The sequence below is a fragment of the Poecilia formosa genome, unplaced genomic scaffold (assembly GCF_000485575.1).
Source record: "Poecilia formosa unplaced genomic scaffold, Poecilia_formosa-5.1.2 Scaffold56, whole genome shotgun sequence".
NCBI lineage: Eukaryota > Metazoa > Chordata > Actinopteri > Cyprinodontiformes > Poeciliidae > Poecilia > Poecilia formosa.
The window spans coordinates 700,323-717,539 of record NW_006799995.1 but is presented as its reverse complement, the minus strand read 5'-3'; the positions used below and the strand labels follow the sequence as shown (position 1 = coordinate 717,539).

The following is a 17,217-nucleotide window of genomic DNA, read 5'->3' as shown; positions in this document are numbered from 1 at the left end:
ATGAGATAAAACAGGAGCGTGAGGCTTACTCTGAGTCATCCAGTAGATCTCACGTGGGGCCACACCTTCTGGGGGGTTACAGTGAAGAGTAATTGGATAGCCCTCCTTAACGACAATGGTATCCAATGTTTCCTTTGGGAACTTTGGTGGAGCTAATAAATACAAACATTGGGGAAAAAAATATGAGATTTTATGACAATCGTAACAATTTGTTATTTTTCTCATGTTCGTATGTAGCCTTCACTTACTGGAAACTACGATTTCAATCTCCTCCGTCATGGCAGTTCCCAGCTTATTGGAAGCGAAGCATCTGTATTTACCCCTGAACTGGCCAAAGTGCTTTTTGTGAAACATGAATATCCCATTTCTGTTGTCTATTTTGACTGTCGGGATGTTTGGCAGGTTTAGCTCCTGGCCATCTTTTGTCCATGTGTATCTGTTGGAGTAAAATATGTACCCAGATTCTATCAGTATGTTTTTACCAAGACTTCTCTGATTTACCTAATCTGTGCAAACTGCTATTACTTACTCTGGTGGTGGGTTACCCCTGGCTTCACATCTTATAGTCAGTGTATTGTCAAAAGGAAGTGCAATAACAGGACCTGCTGTATGGTTGATTATAGTTGGAGGTTGCTCCACTTTAAAATAAAAACACAAAAGGAGAAGTGTTAAAATCGAAGCAGCGAGAATTAAATTGCAACTCACACATTTGTTTAGTCTGTGTTTTTGTTTGTTTTCAGCCGTTTCTTTCTGCTTCATGTGACGCTGAGAGAAAAACCCTGTGTAATCTGAGTAAACGCTAACCTAAAATAGCACAGGAATGCTTGATTGCCATGTATTTGTCACTTTAAAACAAGCCTTCAACCTTTGCCACATAAACAATTTACCTTAACCTTTCCATTGTTTGCTAAGAGTTTTTAAAAGCAGTTAACATTCTTGCTCTGGAAAGGTAAACAAATGTGTTTCGACATCAAAAAGGGAATGCCATATTGTAGGAATCTTCCATTTCAATGAAGCGTTGTAAGTCAACATGACATAACAGGACTGTCAGCAAGAACTACTAAATATAATTTCAGTTTGCTTTGTGTCAGTCCTACCTTCGAAAGGTATATTAAGGCTTCTGGCTCCGGATGTAAAGCTCCAAAGCAGAACTAGTAGCAGGTCGCCAGGCCTCCTCATGATTCTTAATGAAGAAAATCAGGAAATATGTGTGGATCAGCTGTTTTCACTTGAAATTCGCAAGGCACAGTGGACCTGCAAAGGTAGAAATTGGAAAGCAGAAATCCTGTGTTGAGCAATGTGATGTATCAGGGGATGCTCACAGATTAGTGTGCAAGACTTGTTCTCCTAGGATATGATGAGATTGTAGGTTTCAACATTAAAACACAAAAACATTTGTTATCAAAGTGGAATCTGTCACATGGAGCGCCATGCTGCTGCTGTCAACATGAGCTGCTGCCATAATGAACCATGGGTTTCAGGTGAGTGTTTTAAGCTTGAGACGTTACTCCATAGAGATGATTTGTCTCCATGCTTAAGGCTCTTACTTAAGAAATGAAGTAGTTTTTACATTACCCTGGTGTGTGAACATAGTCAACAAATAAAAACTAAAATTCTGGATTTTATTAGTCTATTCCTGGGTTGCTTTTGTTTGTTTCTTTTTCCAGGGTTATGGTTTTATTCCTTTATTTGTTTTGCCTGAGAGCTATTCTTGTTTTGATGTAGATCTCCCAGGTTTCTCTCTTACTTTAGGCTGATCTATTCTCAGTGATTTTGGTTAGATAATTTTTCTCACTAAGCCAAGAAAATAGAGAGCATCACACTTTACTTAACATACATTTATAAAAACCTCTCTTGTAAATGTACAAGTCAAAAAGATAACACTTTTAGTGTTATGTATTTATTACACATGCATGTCTTTTTGCTTAACAGATATGCTAAATTGCTGGAATATTTCGCTAAGATATTTAAACTGGCTGGCGTAACTTTTAGTCGTTTGCTGTGTACATTTTTCTACTGTGGAAATTAACACGTCGATTTCTGACACCTACTAGAATGAATATGTGATCAATTGCAATGTAAAAGTAAAACTGGTGTAATGGCACTTTAATAACCTGACCAAAACAATGCCTGTTCAATTTTGATGAACATTTTTGATGAGGTCAATTGATTTGAGACAATTTAACACAGGAGTTGTGTTGAGAACTTAACCATTTATGGTTAAGTTCAAACCACAAATGGTTTGAACTTAACAGTTCAAACCATTTATTTGAACTGTTAAGCCGACTGGTGGTGGTGGCATCCCCATGACATGCTTACTGTAAACTCAAATGGCACAAAGGAAAGGCTTAGCTGTCGTCTGCTACGATCACTAGATTCAAGATGGCAGTCTATAAATTGGACTAAGTCACTCAGTGTTTCACAGCTTAGCTCTCACAGCTCTGAGACTGTGGCGGCAGGGGTGCCTGTGCCAAATGGGTTCACCCTGCAGCTAATCCCACTATCAGGAGAATAAAGGCAGGGACCTCCAGCAGTCATACAGCGTAATGCAGCAGAACGGCTGCGAACTACCCCGAGCTCTACAGACAACACAATTGTTTTGGACTAGATTTGGGATTAAGCTTCTTTAATTTAGTATCAATTAAACCAAATTAAGAGATTGGGGATTATTTGCAGTAGGGGTTTGGGATTATCTATGGTGGTTTAGAATAAAAACTAATCTGGTCCAGTGTTTATTTCACAGCAATGTCATAATCTTCCTATTTTCTTAACAATTAGGCGACCCATGCAAAATTGGTTAATGCGTGAAATATACAACTGTCTATTCAATTTCATAACAAGTGCACCTCTCTCTGCTTAGTGAGGTATGGATTTGGTGATCACCTGAATCCAACTGAGATGTGAAAGACTTGGGAAAGCATGAAAGCTGTCATCAGACATTATTGAACTTAGAAAGTTTTATTTGTGTTGGTCTGAAAACCCCACATCATTGTGATGTTGATAATTTATCATTTTCTGCAAATAAACAGCTATATTTTTTATTGGTAGCTTGGTCAAAATAATTAGTTTAGAGTATAAAACAAAAACTATACTTTTACTCAAACCCATACCTATCAATCTGTGACGTCAAAACATTTTTGAACAGGTGCCAAAATCATCAAGTTGAATGTACTCACAGGTGAAAAAAATGTTTGTTGTTTTTCTTCCTTTGGGTGTTTTTTGTATTGTAACCTGCTCCACAGCAAACTGAACATAAAACAGAATTATGATCTGTAAATAATTGTAGATCTGAAACAACGGAATGGTCTTGCGTGCTTGTTCTGTTAAAAATAAAATAACTTTGATTTTCTAAATTTTGGAGGCCCAGTGTCTTTTTTTTTTGTCTCAGCTGTGCTGGCCAGCCAAATCTGTATCATCTTTGAATGACACATAAGAGTTGCACTTTAGGCACCTCTGCTATGGTAAAATTAGAAGACAAAAAAATTTGCTGCAGTATTTAAAAGATTTTGTGGAGTGTATATGCATTGAGAAAAGAGCTGGTTAGAAGAACTTGATCAGCCTTAGCAGGCGACCAAAAACCTAAAAAAATGTAAACTTTTTTGATCACACACAAGTGTGTCCATGTTGCAGTAAAATTTGGATCCTAAGAAGAGAGACATAATTCAAAATCAGCTATTTTTAGCATCAGTAAGGTGAGTATATAAAGTCAGGAAATGTAAAGGAATGTAAAAAAAAAAAAAAAAAGACTGTAAAGGAAAACTGCATCTTCTACAACATGTTGGAAAATATCTGTGGTTCATTCAGGCTACAAGACAGCAAGACAGATCTGAGCTTAGAGCAGATAAAGGGATACCTGATCAGAGTGTAGGAAAGTTACTTTGTTTTATGCTTTTGATTTTTCAACCTACATGTTGGCAACTTTCTAGAAATCCAGAAAGAGTTAAAGTCTACATTATGTTTGGTTCATAACATGCATTATGAGCCAAAAACACCTGCAGTGCTACCATGCTAGTCTCTAACATTTTGTCTTGGTTTAAATATATAAGTAAAAGATTTTGGATGGACATTGCCTCTGACACTCTGAAAGTACTGCACAGGCATGAGAGAAACGATAGAGGCAGTGAGTTTCGATTTAGATCAAATCAAGCAGACTAGATCAGACCTGCAATGTCTGCAAAGCCCTTGTGAGTTAGGAGCCCCACAGCCCTTAAGAGACATGAAAAGTGTTGTCTTCTGCTGATGTTCACAACACAGCAACAACCCAAGGCAGTTTTATTCACCAGCAGCAAATCTACTAATTTACTGCTGCACAATCAAAGAACATTGTGAAGAAGGCAAATTACTAGACCTGCAAACCAGCCTCTTCAAATGTAAGCCAAACAAACCCAACACCATTCATTTTAAAAGAATAAATCCTTGGAGTGCAGAGCAGCGTGGGGTGCCTATGTAAACACATAACAAAGCATTTGTTTTTGGAGCCAAGGGATCCATTACCTGAACACATGGCAGATCACAGTCACAAATCCGCAGGGATTGTATTACCTAAGCCATTAGTCGGCCAAAGGCATGAAGAGTGTCAGTACTACATGGCTAATCCAAGCAAACACATGCTGTACACAGTGAACCCCACACCTCCTTTCTTCCCTCCGATAAGTCTCAGTTGAGGACAGACACAACTTCAGCACACATTCCAAATTCAAGCAGTCACAGTCTTACATGTGAATCTGCTCAAGTTCACTGGGAGGAAACATCCTTTCAACAGAAAAATCAAAGTTTTCTCAAAGTAACCGATACTCACAGTTCTTGAATCATTTTACATCTTCCACCTTTGCCAGGGGCCTGAGGCAAACATGTCCATATAAGAGTAAAAAAACAATGAGTAGTTCACTCAAGCAACTCTTTCACTCTCTGTCTGTTTGAACAAACATCTCTGACTTGTCTTTCCTCTTTCACCTCACACTGCTCCTCTCCTGCTGCACAGACACGCCTCACTCCCCACCATTCTACTCAAGCTGCTAAAGAAGCGACAGGAGAGTCACTGAAGTGACATATGTCGCCAAAGCCTCTCACTTGGCAGAGAAGCTCTCAAATCCCGCGACAATGACCGGGACTAAGGCTGCACAGCGGGGGGGATGCTTGGATGGCGTTTAAAAAACGAGTGTAAAGGAAGTACAGGCATGCCTTATGCTCTCTGTCTCATTCTTTCTCTTGATTTCCTAGATCCTTCCAATATCCCCTACGCAAATCATGAAAGGCCATTTTAACTCAGCTTGTTCCCAGTGATTTTAATGCAATGAGTCTTACAGTCCTATTGACAAGAGGGCAAAGTCATCTGGTTCTACTGAGCCCAACATCTTCTGTGCTTTAATTTCCATGCATCAGTTTAGGCGTGTTGATAGATGGAACATTGGGGAAAACTTTCAGAGAGAGACTGAATGCTATGGATACAAATCAAGTCTTTTCTTCCTCTTAATATTTTTTATAAATGTTATTTACATTTAAGTGTGGCTTTTTATCTCTAGAAAACCAATTTAGTTTTCATCAGCGTCTCTTTTCAAGCATTTCCAAACAATTTATATCTGTGGTTTTACGTAAAGTCCCCCAAGAGACATAATACCAGACAATACAATATAAAGCATTGAAATTGGACAACCAGGTAGATCAGTTATTTTTACAAGTGCAACTTGTACAAAATAATTTGTTAAATCAAATGAAGACATTACTAAAGTAGGATTTTTTTTTCCTTTTGCATTGCTTAAGTCATAAATCAATAGTTATCTGTGCATTAAATTTTCTATATCCAAGTATGTTTCATTTTTATTTATGACATAGCATACAAAAAACCTTGTCTCATCTTGGTGTAAATATTTATCTTGTAGGAAAAAACTGCTGTCAAATTATATTTTCAAATTTGTGTATCAAGGCTGTAGCCCCTTGCTGGGTAATGTTAAACCAAACAAACAGGACAAACCAGTGTACAAATTGAGCATCCACCCACACACTACTAACTGTGTATTTTCTCTAATAATAATAATTTAAGCCGTAATTGCTGATAACAGCTGGGTGTTATCCACTAACAGAGCCACTTTACCTTTAAATTTTGTAATACAAAAACGAGGTAGGGCTGTCCAGAGTAGGGCTGCACAACATTTGAATTGCTCTTCTACTTTATTATGGCTTCCAACTGTGACATGCTGCATTTTTAGTACTATCATCCATATCAGCTGTGCACACTGAGACTCCATCAATAGACCGACTCTGTTATTGGCATGCAAAGTGTTTATTCACAACTGGAAATAACCTTTGTTATTTGCCTTCCAAACAATCGATTGCAACATTGGTAATGTGCACACTGCTATAGCAATGGTACAGACTTTACTTGGAGGTATATACAGTTAAAAGCTCTCCATTCTGGATCAGTCTGTCTTTTGATTGAGAGTCAACTTTTGTCAGGGCTGCTAATGTCCCCTTCACAATGAAGGCCTGATTTTCAAATCAGTGAACAAATTAAAGTGAACACTTGTTTATAGCTCATTGACAATGTCCTGGCAAAATTTCATTAGCAGCCATAAACTGCTTAATATGCTACATCACACAAGATAAATACGATTAATGTGTGAACTTTAAGATTGGTGAGCAAATTTAGAAGGAAGGCATTTGTAACCATAAATATATAAATTCACTAATACACATTCCCATGTAAGGGCTTACATTTTTCATGGTAAAAATGCAGCATCATTTGACATGTTATAAATTTAGACCTGCAAGTCTAGATGAAAAATATTTCCGGCCTTTTCTGCAGCCCAGACTAAACTCTGTGTAACCGCTAAAGGAAAGTCTGGACATAATTACACACTTCATTTAAGACCTTTTTCACCGCATCACACAGACCTAGTTTATGTCTAATGAAGCATGGTTTGTATAAGCTCAGGAAAAAGAACTTTAAAGCTTAGACTCAAATGTAGATGCACATTAACTAAAAGCTTTCAAGGTGGTTTTCAAAATGTACTTTTATTCTGACAAATGAAACTCGTCAGGACATAAATTCTAATTTACTATCAGTACATATGAAGTAAGACAGCATACCTGAATCAGTACACCACAGGTTTTTCGTCCTTGAAAATATGTCTCAATTGTCTACACTGTTCTTTGGTCTAAATGTAAATCCTATGTAAACATCAGTATGATGTTTCAGAAATTCAAAACACATCTAAGTGTCATTAAATAACACCACAGGAACTGAGGCCCTCTTAACAGCTGGCAATACCATGGCCTTGCTTATTCAGATACAACAGACATCTTTGAGTACAACTCTTCACACAAGGCATCAAAATAAATATTGAGTGATACACCTGAGGTTCCTGCTCTACATGGAAATAAAGGACTTATCTTAATGGGCTGTTCAGCATTATTCAGCTTACTTAAAAAGAAATGAAATTAGCTGAATTATAATGCCTCAAAAATATTTAGAATGCTTTGATTTTTTTTTTTTTTTTGCATTTTCTCACTATACATCACAAACTTTTATGTATTTTGTGAAATGGAAGAAAAATGGTACATGCTTTCCAAAACTATTTTACAAACATAAATCTAAAAAGTGTGGTGTGAATTTGTAATCCTCTTTATTCTCGCTCACTGAAAATAATGCAGAACCTTCAGAAGTAACAACAACAGCACAACAACCCTGAACATGCAGCCAGAGCTATAAATCAAAGCATAGTCATAAGTGGAATGGTCTAATCAAAGTTCAGATCTAGGTGCAAATGGAAATCTGCAGCAGGACTTGAAAGTTGCTGTTTACAGACACTCTCCATCTAAGCTGAATGAACTAAAGCTGTTTCACAAAAAAAGACTGGCAAAAATTTAGGTCAAATGCACACAACCCTTTCTAGATCAGAATTTGTTTTGGAACAAATCAATAACATTTCAAGACACTGAATCTGAAAATGTTAATATATGCTTCAGTACAAATGACTCAGTGAACTGGCAACATGGAAACTGTTACATAATGACACAAAACAATGTCCAAACCAGTACATAAGGGACGCTTGTAAAAGAAATGAGAGGCATATGTCTTTTGTGCAACAGAGTTGCCCCTCCTCCAAATCTTTGTCATGTGGTATTTCTGTCCCAGCTTCATAGGCCTCAAATATTTCCCACAAGACAATAGAAACAAATAACAAAAGGGTATTTTGTTTCTCTCTTCAATTAAAGCTCGCTAAGGGCAAGTACAGTAGTAATGACAGAAATCGGGAGAACAAAAAAAGGAGGGAAAAGCTTAACCTAAAAGATCGACAAGTAAATTTATCTGAATATGTAAAACAGAGTGAAATCTATGGCTGGGACTTTGCAGATGGAAAGCAGAAATCATTGTTCTATCAATCATGGCAGGTCATCTAATGCTGAACCAGTAAAGAAGTCCAAATCATCACTCTACCTCCACCATGTCTGACTACATATTTCGGATTTTCTTTTTCTGAACTGCAGTGTTAGTTGTACATTAGATACAACTGGAAACACAAGTTCCAGGAAGTTCCAGTTTTGTCTCATTAGTCCATATAATTTATTTTCAAACGTCTTTGGGGTCATCAAGATGTTCTGTGGGAAATCATCTTGTTTCTTTTGGCCACATTCATTTTGGCCTTAGAGCTCTCCAATGGATGCCAATTTTGTCCAAACTATTTCTTCAATTTGTTTTTCTGTTCTTTGGTTTTGATGCTTAAAATAAATATGATTAAAATCAGTTTTTGATTATCTGATATGTGAATCTTGATCTTAGATAATCAAGATTTTTAAAAAATGATAAATTTCAATCTCTGGTCTATTGGCTGGTTTTCATATGTATGGAGCTAACTACGAGTCAGAGAGAAATCTGGATTCAATGGAAAAATGTCCTGACAAATAAAAACGGCTACACAAGCATTAGTGACATGTCATAAGGCCTTAGCTGTTTAAAGCCAGACTTCACTTTAAACAACACTCCTTCCTTAACCTCTTCCAAAACCGTCAGTGCCCTAACATGCAGCTTATTTGTATTTCAGCACTCTATGTTCTTAGGAAAAATGCTAACTGTGCATGCCTGGAGTTTGCCCAAACAACTCTCTGACACATCAAACACAAGCTTAGCAAACCTGCGTTTCCAGTATAATAAAAAAGAAACAGTAGCAGTGTTGACAGGCACGACAGGTTTGAAGCAAATGAACATAGTTCATATTCCACAACATAAACACAGTTCAACAGAAACATCTTAAAACTTACGTCGGCATGTAAAACATGACATATACTTGTTTTTAGGGTCTCCTTGTGCTCGTTTTACTAAACGTTCATCATTTCTGAAATGCTACTCCGATTCGTCCTCCTTAACCCTGATCATTCTCCCCTGGCAATCCAATTTAACAAGCACACAGATTTTTAAATGATTACTGGTTAGTTTCATGCAGAATCACTCCTTCATTGTTTGTAATGAATGGCTTTCTCAGTGTGCTTTAGGTGTGTATCGGTTTGTGTGTGTGTGTGTGTGTGGCTCATCAACGTTCACTCAGTCGGGGTTTAAATGCTTCCTGCGCTGGAACACTGTGATTAGTGGAGTGACATGTAGAGAGCTTCCTCCTGAAAAGGAGCTGGCCTTGCACGCAAATACATAACACGCTATGACAACCACAGATTCCTCAGTCAAAGGTTTGGTATTTCACTCATGCACATTTCATTTAACTACTACTCCTTCTGTCTTTTGTAAATACTAAACTCCTGAAGGAAATGCAGAGCTTTTACAGTGAATATAAAGAAAATAGTTGTGGCAAATAATTCAAGACCTCTCATTAACATGGATTTCAAAACAACAACGTAAATCGCCATGGAAATATGTCCCTTGCTGTTCTGGAGTGACAAAGAGTGTTATTCAGGAGCTAAATCAGTTCCCTGTGGTCAACAGCACAGAAAAGATTCAAAGATAGGCTTCCTCCCATCACACGCTGGAGCTATGAGAGGATCTCGTCACTCTTTCCACAACCGACATATTTGTTCTTCACTTCTGCAAAGAAGAAAACAAGAGAAACATTGCAGTCTGGTCTGAGCTACGCTGGTAATTAGTTTATGAGATCATCTTGAAGGCCTGAAGTGGTATTTTAATAGAGTTTGTAAAATGGCCAACATATTCTATCCGTTTTATCTCAACATTGCCATTTCCATAGAAAGAGTCCCTTTTATTAGCAAAGTTTGAAAAAGCCAGAGAAGAGAGGAGATACTTTTAACGGCATACAAACCCGTCTCTTTAATAAATCCTCCATGTGCACTAGTTCAATTTGCTCTCATATAATTTGATCATTTTCCAATCCTGTGGTTTCTGCAGTGCATATTTTCTAAGAAGAAGGCATCCCCTAAGCCGCTTCCTGGATTTTGTTACATACCTTCCTTTTTTAATAGCATCGAATACAACACACACCTTTGTAGTCTAAAAAGTAATAAGAGAAAAATCCTTCACAAAGTTGAGAGCGAAGGTGATGCTTCTCCTCTGGTAAAACATATTTTTGCACATTAACTGAAACTTTAAATTGAAAAAAGAATTTATCTTCATGTTTTATCCAGTGTTTGTAAAAGTCTGTTTTCATTAGCCAGAAGTTATCACAGGGACCTACATTGTGTGTAGTATCGTTTTCTCAGTACTTGGCACCTTTAAGTCAAATTCCTTGTTTCTGGGATCAAACATGACTGGACTTGTGTGCACCCATCACTCTGACTTTTCTATTGATTATCTCTCACTGTCCCCATCAAATGTTCAAATGCACAGTTTCTGGATGTCTAAATTGAAATTTTTGTGTAATTTTCCCAAGACAAACATTGCGTTTACCTGCAGTCAGAACAAGCAAAGGATAAAAAGTAATCTTTCTGACTTAACTTCTGTTTGCCTGGATGAAAAGATTTTGAGAGCAGAGTTGGGTCCCATATGCATGACTTTTAAAGTTGTTGCACATAATCCAGAAATACTCCCAAGTTTACAAGCCAGTGAAAGCAATTTAGCTTTCTGTTTCTACAAAACCATTAAAGTCACTTATCAATCCACTCTTGCTTCATTGGCATTTAACTAGTGGCATTTGATTCTCAAAGATTTCTTGAAATATAGTAACATTTTGAACGAGGTTTTAATAGAGCAAATAACAGAAGTTCAACAGTTAAAAGAAATGATTGAACTTTACATATAGTTTAAAACAGAAACAGTGAGACAGTGGGGAGAGTCATCACCAGGTTTGAACAATAGAAACTCACTTTCTTTTTTAAATGCTAAATTAATCCTGTAAACTGGAATTATAAGGTGATCCACAGACAGCTTTGAATTATTTTAAATTAGGTTAAAACAATGTTTTAATCTGCTGCACCAATAACCTTGTCTTTCAGTTTCTTCATCACTAAGTAGCAGTAAGATTTTTTCCAAACAGCAATCACATAAGTCTGATGAATAAAGGACTATGGACATATCCAGTCCTAAATGATCTGCACAGCACAGAACAGAAACCCCAAGAGAACAAAGCATGTAGTCAGAGGAAAAACTGTGTTAACTAACAAGGCGGTGACCCCCTACTGCTAATGATTCAGGTTTCATAGAACAGACATTAATAAATCTGAAATCTGAAGCCTGAGTCCACAGCAAACAACCAATACTTAACGTTTTGGCCAGTTTCGAATCGAGCCAAAGACAAAGTGACTCTTTTATATTACCTGAATTTTAAGCCTTTGTTCAAGTAACACCATGGTTAAGAGCTTGTGGCCCGAATGGAAACGTATTGCTTAGGTAAGTACCTAAGTAACTCCTGGAACAACAAGCATAGAGTTGAACCTTGTGAGTGCAGCAGCATCACTGCTGTCTGACACAGGCTCCTGAAAGGGGGAACCCTGTGAAAGTGTCAGTGCCTTTCTGCATTTGCATATTTGGAACACCATGAATTAACAAAATTGTTCCTGCCTGGGTGCCAAATTGAAAGGGTCCATTAAAGAGCGTTCTAGTGGCTTTACTGCATTCGGTTGGAAGTTTGGATCTTAGTGTATAAAAAAGGGATAAAATGTTATTAGATCGAATCGATCCACATGCAAATGACTCACTCGACAACTTCTAACAAGTCAAGAGGCGTGCCTCATAAAAAATAAGTTACAAGTCATAATTATGTCATGTTTTGGCACAAGTACAAAAAAGGCAGATAGGTAGCAATGTGGTTGGTCTTACATTCAAAGCCAAGTATCAGGGAAAGCCTGTTTATTGTAAACCAGAGATGCAACCTGCCCTGGAGCAATTCCCAAGCAGAGTAACTCAATTTCTCACACTAAGGTACTGCTGGAGTCAGAATAAGTAAAACAGTCGATACTAACACTGTTGTTATACTGTTCCGGGAGTTGCTTTTAGGTTTTCTTTCCATTTCTAAAGATTTTTACCTCTTATACAACGGTGAAAGGGAATAACAACTGAAGCATTGTCAAAAAAACTGAGACAGGATTATCATCTTCTTCAGAGCGCTGACAAAATATGCATTGAAACAAATGCACACAATTGGCTTGTTTATGCCAATTTAAATTTAAGACAGAATAGTGAATTTGATAGGATAAAATATTTTGCTTGAGAGATCGTATTCATTAAGTTACACATTTTCTAGATCCAAAGGCTGTTGCACTATTCAAATCAGTCAACATAACTTCAATATCTGAATTATGCTTTTTTACTCTTTTTAAAATAGTTTAGTAGATTAATGTTGTCAGGTCAAAATACTCTGGTCTATTTTTTTTCCCAGTCCAACCCTGGTATGCGGTAGAATTTGATCATTTGACTGAAAATAAAATAAAATGAAAAACATTTCTCAAACTAACTTTATTTCTAGCACCTGAGCAAATCAGAAAGAACAAACATCTGTCTCCAGCCTGTCTCCCACGTTCATGGCACCAACACAAAAACAACATGAAATCTGAACAGTCTAACAAAACAAAACTTAGACATGAAAAACAGCAGCATGCATGGACGACAGCATGGAATTACACAATCCAAACCTTCGGTAAGGTCTAGGTTGGTCTCCATGTGCTCTCTGTCAAGTTTGCTGTATACCACACATGTTAAACTCAAGACCCGTGGGGCAAATCCAGCATGCCATGTACAGAAGGATAACTTTCAAGAGACCAGTATTGTGGATAAATATTATTTTATCAATCAAATCAAAACAATTTTTATCTGGATAGTGGCAAATACCATAAATATGAAAAGTTGTTCAATAGTTTTTCATTTCAAGAAATACAGATTGAATGTAGAGACAGCTATTTACTAATATTTTAATAGTTTGTTGATGAGTAGTTTCATGACTGTCTTTACTTTGCATTCAGTCCTGACCAGACCAAAAAATGCAATTGTATTAGCATTTTTGTGAATATTTGAGTTGGTGGACTCCAACCAGCTGATTAAAAAAAGATGATGACAACTTTAAAAATGCTACATCTGTATATAAATCAGACTTTCATATTATGATATTCCCACTGGTCATAGCCCCCTGATGGCACAGACACAAAGGCTTTTTGTCTTTGAACCTGTCAAGATTAAGTTCTACAAGAAAAGCCTCTCACAATGTTTCAACTCTCCTGATGTTGAATGCAATCTTCCCAGTGTTACTGTGAAGATCAGGAGATTACACTGAAGATGTTTTTTACGTGGCTCAGTGGAGGATGTGCCATCACGCTTGTGAAAGACTGTGTGCATCTAACATGTGCTAACTGCAGATTGCTCATAAACCGAATCTTCCTCGGTCAGTAACGTAGTCCTACATGAGGGCACAGACCTTCAGCAGTGCTGTTCGGACCTTGTTGTTTCTACAGAACAATGAAGTTTCACAGGAGGAGCCAAATCAGAGTTGAATATGTAAAAAAATGTTGTAGAGGGCATTTCTCTTGACTGAGGGCCCTCGTCTGTGCTGCGATAACTGGATCTTTCAACAGGACACCACAAAAGTTCATAACAAGGATTTGATAAAGACTTCTTCCAGGTCAATGATGCCCTTCAAATTTTGATCTAGATAATAAAATTGCTCGGGGATGGGGGATTTATGAAAATGGGGATCAGTTCCAAAACATTTATGGCCTTTGGAAAACCATCTTCATCACAATGAATTTCTACCAGCCTATTAGAAACACTCACATCACGCACAAGTAACCTAAATTTGGAAGTGATTAATCTCAAACTATAGGGCAACTCACTATTCCCTTCTAAATGTGTTTACCAGCTGATGAATGTCCTGTTGAATTTGAAATGTAATTTTCAATAAATTACCCTATTTGTCTTCCTCTGGCTTGTTTTGCCTCTTTTTGTGTGCTAAGGATTAATTTACAACCTGATTGTGATTGTGTAGCCTGAAATGCAAATATATAAGCCTTTTTCCACAGTTCTTAGATGTGCAATCAGGAGAGGACTTATAGTTATTCAGTTTTTTTAAATACCATTTTAATCTTTGTTACGGTGTTTCAAAGCATTTCGTATTGAAACAAAACCAAGTACAATTAAAACAAGAATCAACAAAGGAATTTCAGATTGAGGTAATTCTGATGACATTCCACAAAGCAATTCATGGATCAATATTCTCCTAAATAAAAGCCTGTTGTTAACAGCACTGCTGGAAATCAAGTTCAGAAGAAATTCAAGCCCCAAAATGTTTTTATATTTATTGATTGCTGTTGCACCACTTTCAACTAAGCCAATAACTGTGCCCCATTTCAAATGTTCTTTCTGATAAGTCCAATGAAACAAAAACATCCACAAGAGAGTAATTTCAAAGTATAGCCAGTGGCGTCAGCTTGTGATCGACACTTCAGCTAAAACGATCCGAGCTTTTATGTCCACGGGCTAAAATATCCGATGAAACTCGGTGTTGCAAGAAAGTTCATTCTGTCATGTATACTCTGAATTAGCCGTTAACCGGGAAAAAAAAGATTAAATGCTCAAAAGATAAAACAGATTGGCCAGGACTATTCTGCTCTGCAGGCTTTATGTGCTCAAGACATAAAGTCTCTACATTTAGAGACGCACAGAACTTTCTTTCAGGGATAAAACAAAATCCACAGACACCGTCTACAGTTCAATTACTTGTTAACATAAATAATGACTCTGCCGATCACATGGCAGCAACTCATTGAAATTAGCTATTTACACATGGTGAAGATGACTTACTGAAGTCCATAAGCAATTAAAGGGGGAAGAAAAGAAAAGTATCTTGTAACGGGAATGATTGCTGGTGCCAGATGAGCCTTTTGAGAGTGTTTTAGAAACTTCCATTGCCTTGTTGGCATCAGAGGTCAGAGGGTAATGGCCAGATTGATCTGACATGACAAAAAGGCATCAGTGACTAAAATAAACAGTTGTTGAAACAAAGATCTGCAGAACGTCACCGCTAAACACAAAACATGGGCTACACAACCACAAAAAGCAGCACAACAGGTCAGGTGCAACTCGTGTCAGCTAATAATAGCTCCAATTCACAAAGGCTTAACAAGTTAGCCTACAACAAACAGGAAAAGTATTTCCTGGTCTGACAAGTCGATTTCTGCAGCAACATTCAGATGGTATGGTCAGAATTTGGCATAAACAACATCAGAGGATGGACCCATCTTGTCTTGAACCAGCAGTTCAGGCTGCTGCTGATGTGGATAATGAAGTCTGAACACTTTGGGTCCCTCAGTAATAAAGGATTGTTGTTGTAATAACTAATGTTGTGGACCATGTCCATCTCTTTATGCTCAAAGTGCACCCATCTTTTAATGGCAGCTTCTAATACAGCAATGCACCATGTCAAAACCTCAAATTATGAACATGATATTGAGTTCAGTCATAAGATCTCATTCCAGTAGAGTACCTTTCAGATGGGGTGGAACCGGAGAATCACAATGTGAATGAGCAGCTGACATACCAAAAGGTGTGTCTGGGAAGCATAGAAATATGAGTTCAATATTGATTTTTAGATCAATATTGGAGCTTGCCTTCACTGAGATTTTTAAACTCATAAGCCACTCTTCAGCGCCATTGCTCTCAAAGTTTACAGAAATCTTGGTGAAACTGTTCTGGTAAAAACTTATTTATATTTTATAGTTTGCAACTGTATTCATCTACATATCTACCTGTTCATATGACAACAATTTAAAATCAAGTAATCAGATAATTTGTTTTTCTTTACTTATGACTTTTATAGATAATGAGGAAGTCTGGTTCTATTAAGGAAATGTTTTGTTTACTATTCATGTAGATCCAGGCAAAAAGCGAGATTCACAGCTGTGTTGAGTTAGACTAAGGATGCCACTAAAAAGTATTTTAAGTTGTCAAATTATTGAGTTATATATTTAAAACAATACAAATCTGATGCTCTCAGAATAATTTTGCATGATTATTACATGATGAAGGAAAATGTCTTAATATGCAGCAGGCAGCAAAGGAAAGATATTTAACTTTTTTTCTTATCTGGATTAGCTAAACAACAAGCCAAGGAACAAGTTACCCAGATCATGTTTATCTCAAATAGTTGTTATCGACTTTCTTTATATTCATTTAAATCAGATTTTGAAAAAGATGCAATCTGATTTTTTCTTTCCAGATGCAGTGCATGTCCTGCTGCATATCAATAATTTCTCAGAGGGCAACATTGCTACCGTCCTGTGGCAAACAAGGGCAGAGCGACTGATACAAAGAATAAAGGGTGAGAAAACTAAAAAGAGTCAAAAAGCAGGGGAGCAGAGTTTGAATGGGTGGGGTGATATCTGTGGTGCAGGAGAGAGAAATCCATGGGAATGCAACTCATTAGCACATGAATCAAATTCCAGTAGACCTGATTTTAGAACACGTAGTCCAGAATACCAGCAGTAGGTGAGCAAAATTATGAGTGCTGGTGTCAACCCTAATCCCCTGAACAGTGTGCCAAAATTGTAATGCCCACAACTTTGTGAGGAGAAACATTATAAACATAAAAACTATCACAACACCATCTGGATATACTGTATAACATTTTCATGTTAGACAAGATTTGTAGGACTCATTTCACACAGTCAAAGCACTCATGATTATCTTCAGACCCTTCAACGATTTTTTTCTTGTATAGTATTTATATCCTGTAAAAGAGACAAATATTGATTTTGTCTGTTGAACCATTTCTGTTTTCATTGCCATATCTTTCCCAGCGATCCTACACCCCATATCCATCATATGTGTGTGTATAT

The 17,217-nt window shown here is 37.2% G+C and overlaps 1 protein-coding gene across 4 annotated transcripts in view; it reads right to left on the bottom strand.

Annotated features, from left to right (window-relative positions):
• The window catches only part of chl1a (cell adhesion molecule L1-like a), a 63,810-nt gene that overhangs the window by 36,034 nt on the left and 10,559 nt on the right, over window positions 1-17,217 (bottom strand). For all 4 annotated transcript variants that reach the window (XM_016672180.1, XM_016672179.1, XM_016672178.1 and 1 more), the window contains exons 2-5: window positions 1,098-1,254; window positions 530-638; window positions 249-436; window positions 30-152 (exon numbers count right to left, since the gene is read on the bottom strand). In XM_016672180.1, the coding sequence (XP_016527666.1) occupies window positions 30-152; window positions 249-436; window positions 530-638; window positions 1,098-1,179 (502 nt within the window). In that variant the 5' untranslated portion in view covers window positions 1,180-1,254. The remainder of the gene's footprint in view (window positions 1-29; window positions 153-248; window positions 437-529; window positions 639-1,097; window positions 1,255-17,217) is intronic.